This window comes from Conger conger, chromosome 11, assembly GCF_963514075.1.
Source record: "Conger conger chromosome 11, fConCon1.1, whole genome shotgun sequence".
Classification (NCBI taxonomy): domain Eukaryota; kingdom Metazoa; phylum Chordata; class Actinopteri; order Anguilliformes; family Congridae; genus Conger; species Conger conger.
The window spans coordinates 36,391,598-36,409,445 of NC_083770.1; the positions used below are offsets into that span (position 1 = coordinate 36,391,598).

Consider the following 17,848-nt stretch of genomic DNA (forward strand, 5'->3'; position numbering starts at 1 on the left):
AATTAAGACAAATGAACAGCTTGCTAAAATGTTGGGATTGTAGTTCTATCGGCCTTATCTGAACTTCTTCCCAGTTCTAGGGCACTCTGAATAAGAATATTTGCTAAGTGGTTGTAAAGTAATGTCAGCTTGATTGGTCAGGAACATGTGAATTCATAAATCTGACAGAAAGCAAACTTGGTTTAATGAAATTGCTGTACAAGAGCTGTTCCAAAATATGCTCAGTTTGCTGCTAACTGTTATTCTTGGTCCCAAGTACCATGCCTTAAATAAAACATGCCCCATCATCAACCAGATCTAAGAAAAGAAGACTTTATTTATAATATATTTATACTTGTACACAAGTAAAATAAAATCCATATTTGTAATTTAACCGCAATCTCAGTGAAGGAATAGATAGCATTCTTCAGCAAATGCTACCCGTAACCATGGTGATGAAAACAACTCAAATTAAGGGGGGATAAACACCTTCTTTACTGTAATACTTATAAACATAAAAAACAAATAACAGCATCGAACAAATGCATCACTTTTTGAAAAAGAAAAAAAAAATGGGGAGAGAAAAATATGCCACATCATCTTTTATGGTTGAAGAACTCCAAAACATTCTTGGTTTGATGAGCATGTGTGCTTTCGGTACTCTGATTCCCCAGTCATCAGTACTGCCCTAGCATCATTGCCATCAGGAGATCATAATCTGGTCACTGTCTTTGCAGCATAAGCTTTGAGAGGGTAGGGGAAGGGGAACTCTCGGAAGTGCAGCTTAGACACAGTACAGTACATAGAACAAATGATTTGGGCACCAATTTGTATATACATTAGATCTGATGTATTTATATAAAGGCATCCATTTGTTAATTTTATCTTCTTTTAGTTTTTTTTTTTCTCTTAGGATCTACCGTCTGTCCCTTCCCTTTTTATATCTGGGCATTTGTGGAGGTTACTGTGGGTTCTCTGACATAGTCACCGGCAACAGAATCCGAAGGAAGCCTCTGTGGGTGTCCTGGCCTAACAGATGGCCAACAATACCCAGAACATGGGCCCAAGGAGAAGTGGCAGAGCTCGAGCGGTAGATCCCTGGTTTTTCAGACATTTTTTGGTGCACTTTTTTTTCTTCCGAGATGGGGCTGTGGAAGGCTCCAGGCCGTCTATCAACTCCGGTTTTAGCTTCCCCATCGACTGGTCCAGGTTGTTGGAAAAGGTGCCGACAGGGCCGTCATTCAGACTCTGCTTGTTGTGGGTGCCGTTCTTGGAAGGGTCTCCCTCGAGAAACTTGGTCTTGGAGATGTTCTCCTTCTCCTTCAAGGGGTTGTTGGTGATCTGCCTGCTGTTGTAAGATGAGGCATCGGGGAGGCCCTTGCTGGAGATGATGGAGGATTTGTCATTGTCAGGCAGGCAACACCTGGGAGTACCCCCGTGCAGTGGGCTCTCAGTTGACTGGAACTTTCCGGAACGTGTTTTGGTGCTGAAGATACTGGTCTGGACCTGAGGAGGATCAATACAGCCCTCCAAGTCGGTGGTTTTTAACCTTGCTAAGTCCTTCCCTGCCAGGTTGGCAGGGACATAGCACTCCAGCTCTGAGCTGGACCCTTTGAAGCGTTTGAACCACTCCCAGAGAGTCCTAGCCCTGCAATCGCATATCCACTGGTTCCCATTCAGACGAAGGTACTGCAAGGAGACCAGAGGATCCATGGTCTCCCCCGTCAGTATGGTCAAGTTGTTGTAGAAGAGGAACAAGGTGGTCAACTTCCCCAAGTCGTGGAAGGCCCTCTGCTGGACAAAGGTCACCTTGTTCTGGTGCAGCAGCAAGCGGTCCAAGCTGACCAGGCCCCGGAGCATGTTGTCCGACACCATCTTGATCTTGTTGTTGTGGAGAAAGAGATAGGTCAGGTTGGCTAGGTCAAGGAAAGTGTCGTCGTGCAGGGTGAGCAGGTTATTGTCCTGGAGGTACAGGTACTGCAGGGAGAAGAGTCCCCGGAACACGCCGACGGGGAGGTCAGACAGCCCGCACCTGTGCAGGTGCAGGGTGTGCAGTTTGGAGAGCCCGCGGAAGGCTGTGGGGCTGATGATCCGCAGGTTGTTGTTGTCCCCAATGTCCAGCTGCTCCAGCCTCTCCAGGCCGAAGAAGGCCCCGGACTCGATGTGGCTGATGTTGTTGGAGTACAGCCAGAGCACGGTGAGGTTGTGGCAGGAGCTGAAGCTGGTGGACTTCACCACTGTCAGTTTGTTGCTCTGGAGGAATATCCTCTGACTCCGGGTGGGGATTTCAGTGGGGATGGAGAACAGTCCTAGTTGCTGGCAGGCCACCGTGGGCCGAGGCTCGCTGTAACAGATGCAGGTAGCTGGGCACCCAGCAGCTCCAGGCAGCAGGTTCAGCCACAGAACCAGGAAGAGGAGCCTGCCTCCTGGAAGAGAGGTATAACATGGGTGGGTTAGTCATCACTCTCCATTATTACTTCAACCTATGACCTCCTCCGACACAGTTTGAGTGACATCGCAACTACATTCATACGCTGCATAATCAGCAAGTTGTCATCATTTTGAACAGAGAAATGGACAGTTTTAGTATGCCATGGATCCTTTTACAACAGCTGAGTAGACTGCTCACTCTTTTTTTCCAGGTAGTATCACAGAGAATATGGAGGATTTTCAGCCTCTGAGCACTTGAGTCTTGTGATGCAAATGTTACTTTGCAAGTATAATTGATCTTCCAAGGTCTTCGGTGTAGGAGCAAAAGCACAGTTCTTTTAACAAATGCTATTCTTGACTATCCACTAAAGAAGAATTGTCTGGCTTTTCTTTTTTTTTGCCCTTTTCAATGTAATTCAGCAGACACAGATGGCAGGCAGCAAGGGGAGGTGTGAAACAGGGTCAAAAATATCCACCACCCAAGCTTCATTCCCTGATGCAAGCTTTTTTTCCCCTGAAACAATACTGCAGTGCTTTTTTCCTGTGTGAGAAATAAATGATTTATTGTTAGATATTCAGTTAAATCCTATTGCTTTGCTTCCATGTTAATGACGCATTTTGCCTTTGAAGAAAAAGCAACCGGTGGAAATCACAGCTCAGGGACATGTTCCTTCTCATCAGCGCCAACGTAAGCCACCCCCCCCCCCCCCATCCTCCCCCCACCCAGCTTCCGAGAGAGAGCCCCGTGAAGCACTGATTAATTAAACATAGGCGGGTTCCTTCTGCAAAATTAGCCTGCGCTAATAGCACAAATGGAACTAATCACATTTGAGCACGGTTGGGGATTGACATTTCAGCCCGCTGCACGCAATAAGTGCTTTCGTGCTTCGGTGGGATATTGCGGAGGTCCGGCTGGGTAGGGGTGGGGGGGCGCTCCTGGGGGGGCGCTCCTGCGTGGTGTGGCACACACGTGGGCGTGTCTCAAGAGCCTCAATGGCTGACACGAGGCAGACACCCACGCGTGGTTTGCGTGCACCGCCACGACCGTGTAGAGTCCCCAGGGGCCTCACACGGCAGGGAAGTACAACGCCTTCGCTGAGGATCCCAGCCAATCAGCACGGCCGAAACCGCCTGCCGACTGCACCGCCATCCCCAAAGCAAGGCGCTATTGCAGCCAAACACAATTTAGTTGCACATGAACCACTATAGAGCCATTGGATTAGGTTGAATATGAAGCTGAGCCTGGGGAGGAAATCCGATATTATGCATATGCTGTATATACATATTTAAATTGATTTGTTATTTATTACACATAACATCTTTTTTTGAGGGGGTGCTATAATACACAAGAGTTACACTAAATATTATATAGATACAGACAAAACGCACACACACACACACACACACAACAAAAACAGTGGTCAAGATGCAGCATGTTAAGGTGCCAAGTTGCTTTTAAGATGACCTTCACTCATTCTCCAGTGCAAGGATAACACTTCAGTCTCCGAGGTTCCAGGTTTCGCATATAAACATTTGGCAGTGCTGAGCAATGCTTTTCTTGGCCAGACAGAGCCTTAGTCTTCCCCATTTGCATGAAACTTTTCAGTGCTCAGCAAAATTTCCTTCCAGCGTCGTCAAGCAGTGAGTGACTGTCAAAAAATGGTGTAAATTTGCTTAGCCAGGATAATCCACAGAGATGACTCAAGTAATTTTTACTTTTCTTTTCTTGATTGCACAAAGGAGACTCGCGCTGCAAGGTTAGAGGAAACTGTGAAGTTTAATCTTTTGATGAGGCACATTTCATCAATACTTTACAGGTAAATTTACAGGTATTCTGTTCCCTTCATCACAGATACATTTTTCTGAAGTTAGTGTTTACCTTGACAGCAGTGACCACATGACATAGTGTGGTGTGTAGCGTAGTGGTTAAGGTAAATGAATGGGACACGCAAGGTTGGTGGTTCTAATCACGGTGTAGCCTCAATAACATAAATAACATACGCACAGCTGTTGGGCCCTTGAGCAAGGCCCGTAACCCTGCATTGCTCCAGGGGAGGATAGTCTCCTGCTTAGTCTAATCAACTGTATGTCGCTCTGGATAAGAGCGTCTGCCAGAATGTCAATAATGTAATGGAATATAGAGTATGTATAGATACAATATTGTGCAATAATGTGGGCACCCCTGCTTTAAATGTTTGTTACAATGAATATGTACATGATCGAAAGCAAACCTGAACTCTAAATGGTACAGAGACCTTTCTGCAAATTTAAAAGATTGCTTTTTATTTAAATCTTTTACTGTTTATAAATCATATAAAAAAGGAAAAGAGCCCTATAAAAAAGTGTAGGAACCATTATGGATTATTCTTTGTTACTTTTTAAGAAGATGATTACCAAGGCACAGACACAGGCTATTTACTCGTAAGAGCTTATGAGTCTGGTCAGTATAATTCCAGGGCTGAAGCAATTCCATGCCTTCTAAAGTATCCATCTGCTGTAGCTGTTCTGTCTAACAACCATGGGATGTCCAAATGAAGATGGTTCATTTCCACCAAGAAGGAGAAGGCTAGAAAAACTCTCAACATTTCAAACTGCCTATTTCCACAGTCAGAAACATTATTAGAAAATGGAAGATAAATGGAACAGTTGAAGTGAAGGCAAGATCTGGAAGATCAAGAAAGATTTCCGATAGAATGGCCCGAGACATGGTCAGAAGAGAAATGTTCAGAAGAACCCACACATCACTGCAAAAGAGCTGCAAAAAAGAGTAGCAGACACAGGTCTAGCTGTTTACAAAAATACAACCTCAACACAAAATTAAGCATCTGAAGTATGCAAAAGAAAACATTGAGAAGCCTGAAGCCTTTTGGCTGCCATCAAAGAAGGTAAGTTTGGGTAGCTAAAGAAGAGAGGTTGGGCATTCCAGCAAGACAATGATCTAAAGCATACCTCAAAATCAACCATTAAGTACCTCCAGGAAAGACAGATGAAGGTTTTGGAATGGTCACCACAGTCCCCAGACTTTAATATTATTGAAAATATGTGGAGTGATCGCAAGCATGCCGTACATACAAGGAGGCCCATGAAAGTATAGGTGTTCTGCCAAGAAGAATGCAGAATTCCTGTAGCTGGCTACAGGAAGCGTTTACAAGCTGTTTTATTTGGCCGAAGAGGAGTCACAAACTACTAACTGACAGGGTTCCCAAACTTTTGAACAAGGCCTTTTTCCTTTTTTTATCGTGTTGAAACTTTAATATTTTTAATTAAAAGTATTCTTGCTTTAAAATTTGAAGAAATATGCCATGTTTCACTTTGTACTGTTTAGAAGTCAGGTTCACTTCTGTTCACTTAGGTATCAATTGCAAAAGGCTTTTTGACCTGGGACAGCCACATTTTTGCACACCATGGTAGATAGATCATTGCATTTATATAGCACTTTTCTCACACTCAAAGCGCTTTACAATGATGCGGGGGAAGCTTGCCTCAACCACCACCAATGAGAAGCACCCACCTGGGTAATGCACGGCAGCCATTTTGCACCAGAATGCTCAGCTCACATGGAGAGGGAGATAAACGTTTTTTGGCATTTAATTTGGGGATGATTAGGTGGCAGGTTCAAAGCCAGGTTTGTAATTCAGCCAGGACACCTGGGAACCCCCTACTCTTGATGTGTGTCATGTGATCTTTAATGACCACTGTGAGTAAGGACCTTGGTTTAAAGTCTCACTGGAGATCCAATCCAAAATAATTTGGGGGGAATGGTTTGCGTTGCGGGTTAGTTCGATATTTTCGGCATTTATTTCTTGTACAGCAGATCTTGTACAATTCATTGTAAACACAAGCAAAGGTCAAATTCTGTACTGCACTGTTTCCAGATGTACATGCCGGATCTAAAATGTCTGTGTCTGTCCCGGCGGTGGGGTTTAGTTTGTGACTCCACCCCACTTCCAGCCTTCCCAGTGCTCGATCCTGGCGCTTGTTAAACTGAGATTTCTTACAGCGTGACAGAATGCCCGCACCGCTTCCCACACATTTTTTTTCCCCTCTTCACAGCACTGAAAGTCTGCCGTGGAAAAGCTGTCAGAATTTCCACTGTTTCTGCTTCACGGCACAATTCTTTCACCTGGCTGAGAAATATAAATACCCACCGCATGATACCCTCCATAACTCCCCACTGTTCCCCTTCTTCTTCTTCTTCCTCTGTTCCCCTTCACACTGCGTTCCCATAGCCCAGCTTTCAAGGTTTGTCTTACCCTCCGCTTACAAGGACGCTACCCATTCTGAAATTTCAGCCCCTCCTACCCCGTCATAATATTCATATTCATGTGCAAACTCATGCACATGTCTTGCACATTTCCTTCTCTATAACAAGAATTTAACAAGACTTAAATAGATTAATTTCTCTCAAGTATAACATATTAGCCTGTTTTAAGGTAAGCTGTTTGCTAAACACAAGCTAATATTTGTGAAAATGTCTTACCCCATTGGCAAAGTAAATGTACTTTACTGTCAATATTTTGGCCAGCCACAATAAGATCCGCACAGCCGTTGGGCCCTTGAGCAAGGCCCTTAACCCTGCATTGCTCCAGAGGAGGATTGCCTCCTGCTTAGTCTAATCAACTGTACGTCGCTCTGGATAAGAGTGTCTGCCAAATGGCATTCATGTAATGTAATGTAATGGCTCACTGATGGTACATGGTACATGGTAATGGTGGCTATTGACCCCTGAGTTGTTAATTCACAGTACCTTTTTACAGTTCAGACCTGGCTGTCTTTTTTTCTCCATCCTGTATTTACAACAGTCAGGATGGCAGCCGCCATCTTGAGCCAACCTGACAGAGTTCTTTCAAAGGCTATACCTGGTAGCAGCTCATTTAACTGTTAAAAGTACAGTGGGGTCTAAAAGGCTGAGATCACTAGTGAAAATGTTTCTATTTTGCATTCTTTTATCATTTAATTTTGAATAATTCTTTACAAATGATATTATCAGCATAACAATATGAGTGAAAAGTTGATTCTGTGAAGAATGTACTAACGTTTCTGAATGTCCCCTAGCACTTCAGTGGTCTTGGACGCCACAAATGTGCACAAAACCTGATGATTCATGTTATCCCAGTATTATTTGACAATGTTCCAAAGAGCATATTGTGTTGGTACTGAATGCTTCAAATCTTCAAGAGCCCCCATAACTGTCCATTGGGGTTGAGGTCAGGTGATTGTGGATTGCCCAGCACTCCTTGTTCTTCTTTGGTCTTCAAGCAGTTTGAAGTAACTTTAATTTGTTTTAAATTTTCCAAAATCCTAAAACCCCATTTTTGGACCCCACTGTAAATACCAAAAACTAGCAAGACACAACCAGGATTACATTACCATTTATTGTGGACTTGTTGGGACCTGATTATCTGTTTATTTCTCTTTTGGGTGCATATTCATATAAATATTAAAATAAATGGTGAATCACATTGAAACATTCAATTATTACATGTATGGTACAACAACATGCACAAAGACAACTATAGAAACATGTATTTGCAGAAATACACAGTAGAGATACATATATATATATGAGCTATTAAACTTTGTTTTGTATGTCTATGTTTGTATTTACTACAATATTCATTCTTTATTCTTAAAAAAATACTGTATTTGATTACTTTTTGTGGAATATCATTAGTACTAGTGCTTAAATTGTATAATATTTCCCATAAAACCTATATGCAAATTGTGCTGTGTTAATTTTAGCAAAAATGAATTGGCCCACTTACATTTATATATTATTTTAAATTAGTATATATATTTTACCAGCTGGTGAGACAGATCAGTACACAGTCTGATGCTATGTTTTACTATATTATGCAGTGTCTAACTGTTTTAAACCCTGACCTACACTCTTAGCACGAAGCTACAGTATTTAGCAAATGCAACTCATTAGTGTACTTCTCAATTAAGACCATTAGAAGTGTTAATTCCTGATGGATTTAAAACATATCCAAAGCACCACTCCATATCGCAGGCATAAATAGTATGTCATTATGCTAATTTGTTTTCAAAATACAAACAAATGAAGAAATCGCCATTTTTGGCTGCAGGTCTATTTGTCGTTCAGTCAACAGAAAAGATACATTGTCTGTCTGAAGGATTTGGAACGAGTAAATGCACCAAGATGCCCTGACCGAACAGATAAAGAGACCTTTCCGTCACAATGAACAGGGGCCGGAATTAGCATAAAACATGTTGACACAAGCTCGCTGCCTGCTTAAAAAGCACTCATTGCCATGATAAGAGCAACGATCCGGAGGAAAATAAAAGAGAAAAAAGCACAAATTAACTGGCCGCAGAATTATTTTGGGGAAGAAAACAAAGGGAAACAGGCGAACGGGCACTTGTGGATAATTGGTGGAAAGGGCTGAGGCTCTCAGTGTTTGCTTTGCTCGGCGGAGTATGACGGGTCTGACACCGCGCTCATTTGCATGTGCTCCTGGCAGCGGGATGACCGCGCAAATGGAGGCAGCGTGAGCCATCCCATCATCCCTTTCTCCTGCCGCCGCATAGCCGCTCCCAAGCGGTTGGCCGGGGTCCATCGCTGCAGCCAATCAGGAGGGAGTTTGCTTCTTGTGCACAGGGACCCGTTGCATTTCAGTGCTGGCCGTCCGTCGAAAAGCCACTGATTGGAGAGGCTGCCTCCCCCTCCCTGCCAGGCCCCGGGGCTACGGCCATACCGCCCCTTTGCCAGCGCTCAGTAGGAGTATCCGTTGGCAGCGGGTTTGGTCCCTGTGCCATGCGTCAGGTGACCTTTGGCTCTGGCGGAAGTAGAGGCAGAGTTTTTTCCGCCGAGTCTGGTTTCGCTCGTCTAGTTTCGCCAGTCTAACATCTCAAGGCTGGTACTCCACACGAGACACGTAAATCACGAGTGGCGTTCTGTCTGCCTGCTCTGCTCTGATACGGGCACGAACGCACCTGTAAACATCAGCCTCCGCTCTTGTTGGCAACGTCCTCGTGGATTTAACTTGCTTTACAGCCCTCTGTATGTGGTTAGGAATATCTGATACATTGATTGTCGGATGCAGTTATCATTGTGTAGTGCAGGGGCTGGTGCCATGCACTCTAAATCATGTTTCTCTCCTGATTATTAACTTTCATGAATAGATATGAGGTGGGGAAATGGAGGCACGTGAAGAATACTCCTGTTTACGAGATGGACCTTTGTTGTTCAGTGTTGGAGAGGGCTCAAACCGGCAAAGACGGATTATTAATTAAGCAGGCAATTAAAAACAGAGACGGGTGGGTAGAGCGGGACGGAAACGTTTTTGAAGGGCCGAGCCTCGGAGGGCCCGATGAAGGCTCACGGGCCGCCGTCTCGCATGCAGACGAGGACCACAATTAGCCAGCGAGCTGATGAGCGACGGGGGTCTGTCTGCCGCCCGTCAGCCTCGCCGCTCCTGCCAGCAGATGGCTCATGAATAACGGACGAATCAGAGGGGAAACTGCACGAAGAGCACACGGGAGCATCGCTAGTGGGGGGGGGGGGGGGTTAGGGAGGTCGGCGATGGGCAGGGAGGGCCACGATGAAGCTGTGCGAGAGAAGAGACCCAAGACTTAAAATCTGAGGTGAGGTAAGAACCCTTGACTGCTGGGAGGGGGTGGGGCTGCTGTGTACAAAAATGTGTTCTGTGCCTTTGTGCCACATATTTGTTTCAAGTTTTATTAAATGCTTGGCTTCCTGTTGTGTTTAATATATCCCTGTTAAGCTGGTAAAATACAAAATCTGTAAAACCTGACACATTTGGCTCCGGGAAAAACAATTGCCAGACTAAAACAAGCAAGGTACGTAGATTTGGCTCCAGATCTGGGGTAGTTCTGAATTTCAATTGAAGCTGTCAGTCATCTCTGATGAACTCTGTGCATAAACACTGTCACATACGTACATTTCCCTGTTTGGCATTCCTGAACAATAGCTGCAGGTGCATCTGAGATTCACACAGATGAATCCATCAGTGTTATAAAGTCATGTTTGATTTTGGATTATTACTTGGAAGGGGGCATAATCTTTTCAGCTTCAATTATAAACAGCTACAATAGTAACTACAATAGTAGTTCCTAATTTTAATGCACTGAAGGTGGCAATCAGTGTCATCCCTGTCCAATGACTCTCATATACCATGGTCACTTTTAGAGCAGGAGGTGAGTGGGCAGGAGATGGGAGGGGCTCTCCTGTCATTCCCACTCAGATAACCAATCAAGGCAAGGCATGTGAAACACAAGCAACACACCCAGAATGGCCTGTTCAGCTCAAATGGAGACACTCAATATGTTTTTTAAACCTTATCAGCATGTTTGGTGGACCTTGTGGGTACAACTGATAAAAATAGAATCATTGGGGACATTTAAGCTAGGAGGATTGTAGATTTCGACCGTGTGCAGGAACGGTTGGGCTTACAACCACAGAACAAAAGGCCTTGGGTTCAAATCCCACCTGGAACATGGCTGACAAGGCCATCGGTAGCACCTTTCTCAGAACACTGTCCCCGAAATGTATAAAACTGGAACATAGCTTCTGCTTAAAAAAAGTAATGAACCAAAACACAAGCTGTGGGGAAGAGAGCAGAAAAACACATCCTTGCCTGAGCTAATATAATCACTGTGCGAGCTGGACTGCGCTCCCCTAAAGCTCTGAGGAACAGAAATATTGGCGTGCAGCTGTCCTGCGTCGTGTCCCCGGACATCCAGGCGAGGCCCAGAGGTCCTGCGCTGATTTGAATGAACAACAACATCCTGTCTTTTTCATCCGTCTAATTAAATTCTGCTGCTCCTAAAGATGCCCCTCCGGTGCGGTTGCCAGATGTGAGGAGGGCCATCGGTCAGCCAGGGATACTCAAAACGTAAGCATTTTCTCTCCCTGGCAGAGGCCTCCAATTAATCACCATGCGGAAGAAGCTATTGTGTCTCGTGCATGAACAAAATATGCAATCTCCCGTCCCCTAAAATCAAATTAGCCTCTCGTTTTTATTTGCCCCGTTTATTGGCAATAAAAGCCAATTGGAAATCCTCGTGGTTGCTAGCCTCCAGGTTAAAAGAGAGGAAGGCATTACCAGAAATGATGCTTAATGACTCGGTGCCGTCTTATTTGAGGGCCTGTGGACCATTAGGTTTTTTTTGGAATATGAATCGATGATGCCGTTTCCCGGGTGAAGCGTAGCGCTCTTCCACCGTAGACGATGATGCGTGGCGGTAAGCTGACGCGGTTGCCCCGCACGTACGCGGTAAATGCACGTTACTGTGAAGTTATGTAATGAGAACGGCGGGGTGCGTTTGCTCTCTTGCTGCGAGACCCGTCCCTGCTGGAGGCTGTATGCGCGTTCTGCAGGACGCCGTGCCATGTCCCGCCACTCAGGGATGGCCGTACTCTGAAGGAATCGCTACATGCAAACGTGTTTCGCTACTCAGTAGGGCTTTTAGGCTTTTTTAGGAAGCATCCTGTACAATGTGTACAATAAGGAACAGCCTTTCCTTCACACACAAGAACAAAATCACACACTGCAAAAACCCAAAAAAACAGTTTAGGCTTAGTTAAGTTTGCACTTAAAATCTTATTTCTATTACTTTTTTGCAAAAAAAAAGACTTTTGAGAGAAAGAAGGAACGCTGCCAATGAGGTGAAACTGTTTTTGCTCATTTCAAGATTTGCCGATGGGGTAAGAAATTTTCACTTGTCAAGCAAACCGTAACTTAAAACAAGATAACATTTTCTACTTGAGAAAAAAGAACGTAAGTCTCATTACAAGACTAGAACACTGGTTAGGACAGGCTTTGTGTAGTGCACAAAAGGATCTCAAAGCATGGAATGGCTGGTGTGCCATCCTCCAAAATAGGGGTTAATAATGATAATGAATTGCATTCGCTTATGATCTTATGGTCTTAAGGGCCCTTACAGTGTATGCAGAAAACTCACCTCTATTGCCACTTATCTATAGTGCCCGCCTGGGTGATGCTACACAACACAACACAACGCTCAGTGCACACAAAATGAGATAGGGCGGATTGGCATCACTCAGCCAGTTAAGGTGGCAGGTGATTAGGGCGGCCGGCTGAAAGAGGTGGGTTGGTAATTTTACCAGGGGGTCTGAAGCGCTGGCCCTGGAGGGTCGTAGGGGCTACTGGACTTAATTCTCACCTTAAAATTGAGAGCTAATTCCGAAATTAGGTTCATTGAGTTAACTGCTTTAATTGGTCAATGTAGTGCTGAGTAGCAGCCAAAACTAACACACCATTCTACTATAGCTGTTGAGACAAGTCAGTCACACCTGCACTTTGTGCTTCCGAGTCTGTAGAGTAGCCTGTCAGAGTTCAGTGCCATTTTGCTAACTTCCACTTGGGTGAAACAGAAAAAGCCTATGCAGCCTTTGGTCTGATGGCACAAGTCATTTGGGGACAAGTACGTGTATTCAATTCAAGTGGCCAAGCACTGAAAAGCCAAGGACTGCTCAAGCACTATTCAGCACTCAAATAAAAGGCCAACATGATTAGAAATGCAGGTTAATCAATGGTTCTACATTGCAGCTTCGCGATTCGTTTGTTGTTTTGTGGATAATAATGTGAACTTATCTTGAATTTTATTATAATTATAATTTTTTTGTCTCGTTGAAAAATTGTTATTTTCAGATGTGGCTAAGGCTAGCTGAGTAGCCTTGGCTATAAGCTACATTTCTTTCTGACAATGATGGCATGCAGTCATATTGGAATATACAGTTATGCTTTGTTCGGCCGGTAAGAAAGGGTGTGAATGTTTCCCTCTCAGAAGACGGAAATATCTGCCGTTAGCTAAAAGCGGTGTTTGTTCACTCTCTCCCTCTTGTTTCTGCTGTCTAATGACATTATGAATTATTCTTCACCGTAAAGCAAAGACACACACAGTGCCACACCAAAGAAAGCCGATTTCATGTTAATTTGACAATTGTATCGGCTTTTGACAGCCATATTGATTTTCCCTCTTAATTTGGACAGGTTTACCATTTTGGAATCGATGCAGCTGTACCCCTGACACTTGGATCAGAGCATCGGTTTGAGTTGGTGAATCTTAGCAAACCTACTCGTAAGATACTTACTTCCAGTTTCCACTCTTTGCTATGCTAATAGGTATTGAAGATTTGATACCCTGCTACTCAAGCTAGGTTTTGAAACAGCTGGTAGCTGGTTGACCAGTTTACATTTACATTTTAGGGCTTTAGCTATTATCCAGGGCAAACAATTAGCGCACAACAAAAAGGCATAGATTCATAAATCGCCAACAATGTACGAGCACATAATATATGAGTTGATCTACTTTCCCACTTTACTTGCAACTAGTAAGATCTGGAAACCAAAGACTAAGTCTGAACAAAAACAAAAACAAAAACAAAAACAAGGGCCGTATATCACATCACATAAAATACCTGCCAAAGATGACTACATACAAAATTAGGCTTATTTATTATGTATTATCGGTAGCTAGTTAGCAAGCTTCAGTGTGTTTAGAAGAAACAAAGTTGTCAAATACGTTTTTACTCCACATTAACAAAAACATCCTCAAGCTTAACCTGGCCTACAGCTTGTACTCTGTGCCAAGTTGCTTTTTAAAATATGCCATGGCCTATCTATGTTCCATTTACGTATTACCACCATTATAGGCCATTTTCGGTCTACCTTTCATACATTATTCCCATTATGTGCTGTGTGTACGCTGCTGTCAACATATTTCTACCATAGCAGATCTACCGTCAACATTTTCATCCCGTTAATAAATGATCTTATAATCAGTTTGAGTGCATTTTTGTGTTTTGTGGCTCAAGAGTGCAATCAATTTGTCACATTTTTCAGCCAATTAACTTTGCTGTGCCAGTGCACAGTGTAGAATGTAGCTGGTTAGATACATGTTTTATCTTTTTTCTCTTTCTCTCGCTCTCTCAAATCATAAAAATTTAACTTCAACACAGATGGCTATTTCAAGTCAATGATACAAGTTAATGACACACGTGGGTAAGATAATGATACTGCACCAACTCTTTTTGGTTGGATGGATGCAGATGTTGTTTAATATGTTCTAATTCCTCTCTACCAGGAAGCCATCGCAAGGAATGGCAGTTTCTTTGTTTTTGGCAAGAGCTGTTCGCAATATCTGCCGTTAGCTAAAAGCGGTGTTTGTTCACTCTCTCCCTCTTGTTCCTGCTGTCTAATGACATTATGAATTATTCTTCACCGTAAAGCAAAGACACACACACAGTGCCACACCAAAGAAAGCAGGTTTCACGTTAATTTGACAAATCTATTGGCTTTTGATACAATTCATTTTCCATATTGATTTTCCCTAGTCATTTGGATTGGTTTACCATTTTGGAATCTATGCAGTTGTATCTCCAGCAGGTGGATCAGAGCATTGGTTTGAGTTGGTGAATCTTTGCAAACCTACTTGTAAGACAGTTACTTCCAGTTTGCACTCGTTGCTATGCAAATAGGAATTGAAAGGAGTTTCACTCAACCATTGATGACCAGTGAGGATTTGTTTCTTACCTTGAGTTTTATGGTGTGTGCATGGATATGTGTGTGTCTGTATGTGTGTGTGTAAAGATTGCTATTATCTAATCTGGTATTTAGAAGTCCTCTGATCTGCAGCTGTCGGGTGCCATGTTCGCTTGCCGTGACCTTGTTAGTGAAATGGCCATAAAATGTATAAAATGCTGTGTCCACTGGCTGACGGAAGGCTCAGCAGTGAATTGGCAATTCTGCAAAGGCTTGAGCTGATGTTCATGGCAAGTGAGAGAAAGAGTTTGTGTGTCCCGTTGCCTGGAGGGAAAAAATATTTGATCAACAAAAAAAAGTGCGTAGTGTCACCTTTCATTTGAGGGTATTTACATCCATATCTGGTGATCTGTGTAAGAATTACTGTCCCTCCATTTCAGGGTAACTTGACAAATGGCTTCACAGGTGTTTCTGATTATTTGCCATGACTGATTATTAATGATGTTCCAGCTTACTGTTTGGCCTATGTATATGACTGTTTTTTTTATTATTATTATTTCTAATACTTCTCAAATTAATTCTTTCATTATTTCAAGAGACTCAAAATACTTTATTTGTCACATGCTCATACACATATTTACAGTGAAATGCTGGTCCAGTGTGTTGGTCCAATGAGTACAGAGCCAGACCAACACAAATTGTACCGCTGTCATGACTGTCAGAAATAAATGTACTTTTGTGTTTGTGCATGAGTGCGGTTCCATCTCTTTGGAGTCATAACTAACCCCCAGCATTATGATTTTGACTCGCCCCGCCGGTAGCTGGGCTCTATGGTACGGCTGCGTGCACACAGTGCAGTCACTGTTAAGGTAGCCAGTCACGATTTGCACCGTTGAGAGAAGACTCATAAAAACATCTTTCCTTTATTGCTCCCTCTCCAGTGCGAGTCGCTGGCATTTTCACAACATGTCGAGCACCGCCCTGTCAAATAAGGAAAATCCACATGTCTGGAAAGCTGGTGACAGCGACACAAGCGGCAGGTATCCAAAGCTCTTGAAAACAACATTCTTTTCAAGAGACAAAAGTAGAAGCCTATTCCCCTGCTAGCCGATAAGCTGGTTAGAACTGGTTATTAATTTTTGAAAAGCCTGCAATGCAGTTGCCTCCAAACTGAAGGGCTGAAAAATGATCCAGTCTAACAGCCTTGGATTCGATGACTAGAAACGAATGGCACACGCATTCCACTGGAATCAATTAAAACGATAAACCTGACAAACTCATCTATTAGTCCTTTCTGCTGATGGGGATGGGGGTGGGGGTGGGGGGGATATCCCTGGGCTTATGGCAGCCATGACAGGATAAAAATAACATGCGATTCATCATTTATCCCTGATCCTTCCCTCACACATCATGACACTGGTGTGCCAGAGATCAGCGATGGATTGAACTGCAGTAAAGGGCAAGAGGGAGACAGAGACCGGTGCATCTGGAACGAGCATGGGCTCTTCAAAGGATGCATCTCTAATTCCTGATTCGCTCTGTTCATTTGCCACATGGTAACAGGGAAAATGCAGCTGTTATGTGGTAAAAAGAACACAGTTGGGGAATTTATGAATGGGGCAGAAATTGGCCGATAAATGGCAAATGTTCTGCATTCGTATAGCACCGTTAGCCATTATCCAAAGCGCTGTACAATTGATACTTCTCATTCACCCATTCACACACACACACTCACACACCAACGGCGATTGGCTGCCATGCAACGCACCAACCAGCTCGTCAGGAGCAAATGGAGGTTAGGTGTCTTGCTCAAGGACACTTCGACACACCCAGGGCAGGATTAAACTGGCAACCCTGCGACTGGCAGACGATACCTCCTGAGCCAGTGTCGCCCCCAATAAGACAACCAAGCATCAATAAGGCAACGAATGAAACAAATACTATGACCCATGTTATTGGTTTTGCCTGTGCTAAAAGGTGTTGTACCTGCTAAGTAAATCAGGCCCCTAGTCTTTAACACTTCACAAATACACTCATTCATTAGGTAGACTGTATTAGACTTATTAATGCAAATATTGAATCGGCCAATCATGTGGCAGCAACTAAATGCATAAAAGCATGCAGACATGTTCAAGAGGTAGATCTGTTGTTCAGACCGAATATTATTTGGAAGAAGAGAATTTGGAAGAAATATTATCTAAGTGACTTTCACCATGGAATGATTGTTGGTACCAGACAGTGTGGTTTGAGTATCTCAGATGATCAGAGGTCAGAGGAGAAGCTGACAGGAAGGTGACAGTAATGCAAATAACCACACATTGCAAAAGTGGTATGCAGAAGAGCATGTCTGAACACACAACACAAGAAAAGCTCTAAATGGATAGGCTACAGCAGCAGAAGACCAATAATAATAATAAATCCCCCCAAAAAATACTCCTTAAAGGGTTAAGGCCCATCCAACACCCATAACTATATAACTGTAACGATAAAAATAACTATAAAGATAATGATAACGATAACGATGTAAGCATCCACACTGATGAACAATAACATTTTGTAAATAGTCATCTGCCATCTTGCACGTTTGATTGGCTGTCAGTGTTTCATCGCTCATGCAGCTGGAAGACATCGCTCTGAAAGTGATCCCAACGATCGTCTCTCTCGTTGTCGTTATATTTGCGGCGTAGCATAGTTGTGGCCATCCACTTGAGTTCAAATTATTTTTAAAACAACACATTTATAGTTATCGTTATAGTCATCATTCTCGGTGTGGAGGACATCCTGATCACTAAGCAAGTAATTTATGAGACCCAGTTTCTCATCTCTGAAATATGCAATATGAAACAGTTACACTGGGATGCTGACCGAGAGGACCTTGGTTGATGTTAAATCAAAGATATGGAGATTTCTCCCAGCTGAACTGATCTTTCAGACACTGCTGGAGCCAG

At 43.4% G+C, this 17,848-nt stretch overlaps 1 protein-coding gene across 1 annotated transcript in view; it reads right to left on the reverse strand.

The window, feature by feature from the left end:
* Positions 1–298: 298 nt before the first annotated feature.
* rtn4r (reticulon 4 receptor) overlaps positions 299–17,848 on the reverse strand; it is a 48,334-nt gene continuing 30,784 nt past the window's right edge. The window contains exon 2 of the mRNA XM_061261065.1: positions 299–2,405. Within this exon, the coding sequence (XP_061117049.1) occupies positions 1,009–2,405 (1,397 nt within the window). The 3' untranslated portion in view covers positions 299–1,008. The remainder of the gene's footprint in view (positions 2,406–17,848) is intronic.